This window comes from Lathyrus oleraceus, chromosome 1 (assembly GCF_024323335.1).
Source record: "Lathyrus oleraceus cultivar Zhongwan6 chromosome 1, CAAS_Psat_ZW6_1.0, whole genome shotgun sequence".
In the NCBI taxonomy this organism is placed as follows: Eukaryota; Viridiplantae; Streptophyta; class Magnoliopsida; order Fabales; family Fabaceae; genus Lathyrus; species Lathyrus oleraceus.
Window position 1 is genome coordinate 7,858,654 of NC_066579.1, and position 3,002 is coordinate 7,861,655.

At 30.7% G+C, this 3,002-nt stretch overlaps 1 protein-coding gene across 1 annotated transcript; it reads right to left on the bottom strand.

The window, feature by feature from the left end:
• Positions 1 to 873: 873 nt before the first annotated feature.
• On the bottom strand, positions 874 to 1,896 carry LOC127115345 (nicotianamine synthase). The gene has a single exon (XM_051046919.1). The coding sequence runs from the start codon at positions 1,894 to 1,896 to the stop codon at positions 1,042 to 1,044; it is 855 nt and encodes a 284-aa protein (XP_050902876.1). The 3' UTR covers positions 874 to 1,041.
• Positions 1,897 to 3,002: the final 1,106 nt, after the last annotated feature.

Below are 3,002 nucleotides of genomic sequence, written 5' to 3' on the forward strand. Positions count from 1 at the left end.
TAAGGGATGAAATTGGTGTTACAAGTTTTGATGGAATATGAATTAAGGGATGGTATTAGAAGTAATTCATATTTATTAGTTGTACTATTTTCTTAGCCCCTAAGTTTGTTAGAGGGTATTTTAGTATTTTATCCTATTCTAGTAACCCTAGTTTTAGCTTATAAATAGGGTGGCAATCATTGTAACTTTTATCATGTTTTGTAGCCGTCATTCTCTTAATAGAATATTTCCGTTCATCATTGATTCTACCTTTGCACCAATAATTTGTATATTATTTGTATATTACATGTAACATTACCCATATATCTTCATCAAATTTTTTTATTAGATAATATTTTTGATATTCCATTGATGCAACATGGACATAAATTAATATTTGATAATGGATTACATAACGTAAATATACCCAAACAATATTTTATATCCGAAATTCTGATTTATCTACCGAAAATTTTATATGAAAATTTGTTTCAAAATTTTGTCAGAAACAATTTTAAAATTGTAAAATTATGGAAGATACTAAATTCACGTGGAGGATGACAAATTAAAACCTCTGAATATAATCATGGATGGGGTCATGCATAAAAACAAGAAAGGCAAGGGGAAGGGGGAAATCTCACCTTTTGGAAAATACAAAATGAATTCTTAACAAATAAAATTAACACAATTAAAAGTATAAAAATACAAACATAACCCTTGACGTGTATTTGATTTGGGATTGAAAAAATATAAAAAGGCCGCAATATTTTACACTGTCATTCAATAAATGACGTGGATTTTACCATATTGATAATTTAAAATATCTTAGATAATTTAATAAATTGATATTTTCTTATTGACCTAGTGCTTTTCCAATCTTTGCCTCCCGAGAATACCAAAAACACATTTATTATCATATTATGAAATACAATACATAACTTTCAACCATCTTATCAAGCAATACAAACGAAAAGCAAGCACTATAGTACATAACAACCCACATTTGAACATAAAACTATATAGTAAATATCCAACTTATTTGGTAAATGAGAGACCAATGAATCAAGCATTAGGCTTACGAAGAAGAACAACCGAGTTAATCACATCATCAGTTGGATGGAAGATAGTAAGCACTTCAAAATTCACCATATCATCTTCTTCAACAATAGGGTACAAAAAAGCTCTACTCCCTTTTGCACTTCTTACAAGCAAAACACCACCTTCTTTCATATACTTTCTTATATGTCCCAAAATCTTCACTTTTTCACATCTACTTATACCAACAAGCGCTGCCAAAAATATGCAATCATAATGTCCCAACCTCTCTTTAACTTCCATAACATCTTGTGTCACAAACTTCATCCTCTTCTCAAGCGCTTTATCCGAATCCACGATCTTACTAGCGACCTCATTAGCCTTCTCATCGATATCAAAATTATCGAATTGCGTTGATTCCATGTGATGAGTTGCTAATATGATTGAACTTAGTGGCATTGGACCCGAACCTACGAAAGCTACTTTTTTCGCATTCGCAACGCCGTTTTCTTTGAGGATTTTGTACTCATAGTTTGCTAGCTTAACATAGTTTCCGTAGTAAGGGAAAAGTGTCAAGTTTTTCATTGGATTTGGTGTGAGGCTAATGAAAGATGAGAATTCAAGCTCTAAAAGTCCTTCAGCTTTGCCACAAATGGGAATGAGGCTCTCACGCATTTTCTTAACCTCTTGTGGTAAGGCTTCAATGTCAATGGATGAAGGGAGGGTGCAAAGTTTGACCAAGTGAGTCAAAAGGGTGTTGACTTGTTTTGATGGCCTAAGAGATTCTAGCTTTGAAATTGTTGCATGAATTTGCATGATTTGAGATATCAAAAGCTCTTGGGGAATTTGAGTTTCAAAGTTGAAGGGTTGGAATGAAGCCATTGGATTGAGTTGAAGTTTATGAGAATAAAAAGATAAATAGAACACAAGATTGGTTGTTTGGTTTGTGGAAAAATGAGAAAAGGCTTCAACTATTTATAGTTGTTGCATGGACTTGGAAAATCATGCAATTATTATTTGAAAATAACGGTTGCATTCTGAAATCTCTTATGGTCAATAGAAAAGTGGTGTTTCATGCCTTCAAGATTAACAATGTAATCTTATTGAATCACCTTCACATGACAATGATAGATGCATAATATTTTTAGATTGCTGTTTCAATTTTTTTAGAGACAATGTAAACAACAGTTTAATCATAACAAAATAAAATAAAAAGTCATTTAATTATAGTTTAATGATGACAATTTATTTAATTATAAATTATCTGTAATAAAATTTTGATTATGTGCTGTTGTCCGTCTTGTACATCTTCAAAGATCGTACTTGTTGATGCACAAGGTTGAAGATGAAGATGAAAAGAAAGAAAAAAATGTAACTAATTTTTGAATGAAAGATGATACTCTGCAATTCTGTTTACAACGTAGAAAAAATATTGACTTACCCTATCTGAGCAATGCCCTTTTAAAAACTTAGAAATAACTGCAACTCAAAAACTAACACTAAAATTCAAAGCACCAACTTCGCAACTATGTTGAATAAGATTATGAAACCTATAACTTTTGAACATCAACACTTATGAACAATGAATTATATCTAACGGTACTAATTTATCTTTAAAGACGACATCTAATTCAATGGGTTTAAGAGTTTAATTGATTTGCAGTAAGATTGTAAACTAAAATTTACACCAATATTTTCACATGATTATTTTTTAATACAAAAGTTTTACATGTTCTGAGTTTCAAGAAAAGATATTCAGATTTAAATTATCTATATATGTCTTGTGTATGGCACAAACCTTCACGCTAAATGATATATAAATTATACACCACAACAAAGGTACATGTGTGGAGTTACAAATATTATTAGAAAAGTAATGCACATTAAATAAACATTTTTGTATTTTGGGTGTGCTTGGAAGTTGCTATTGGTGGTAATAATAAAATAGATGGAAATTGGAAATGAATTGGGACAGCATCTGAAGTTCA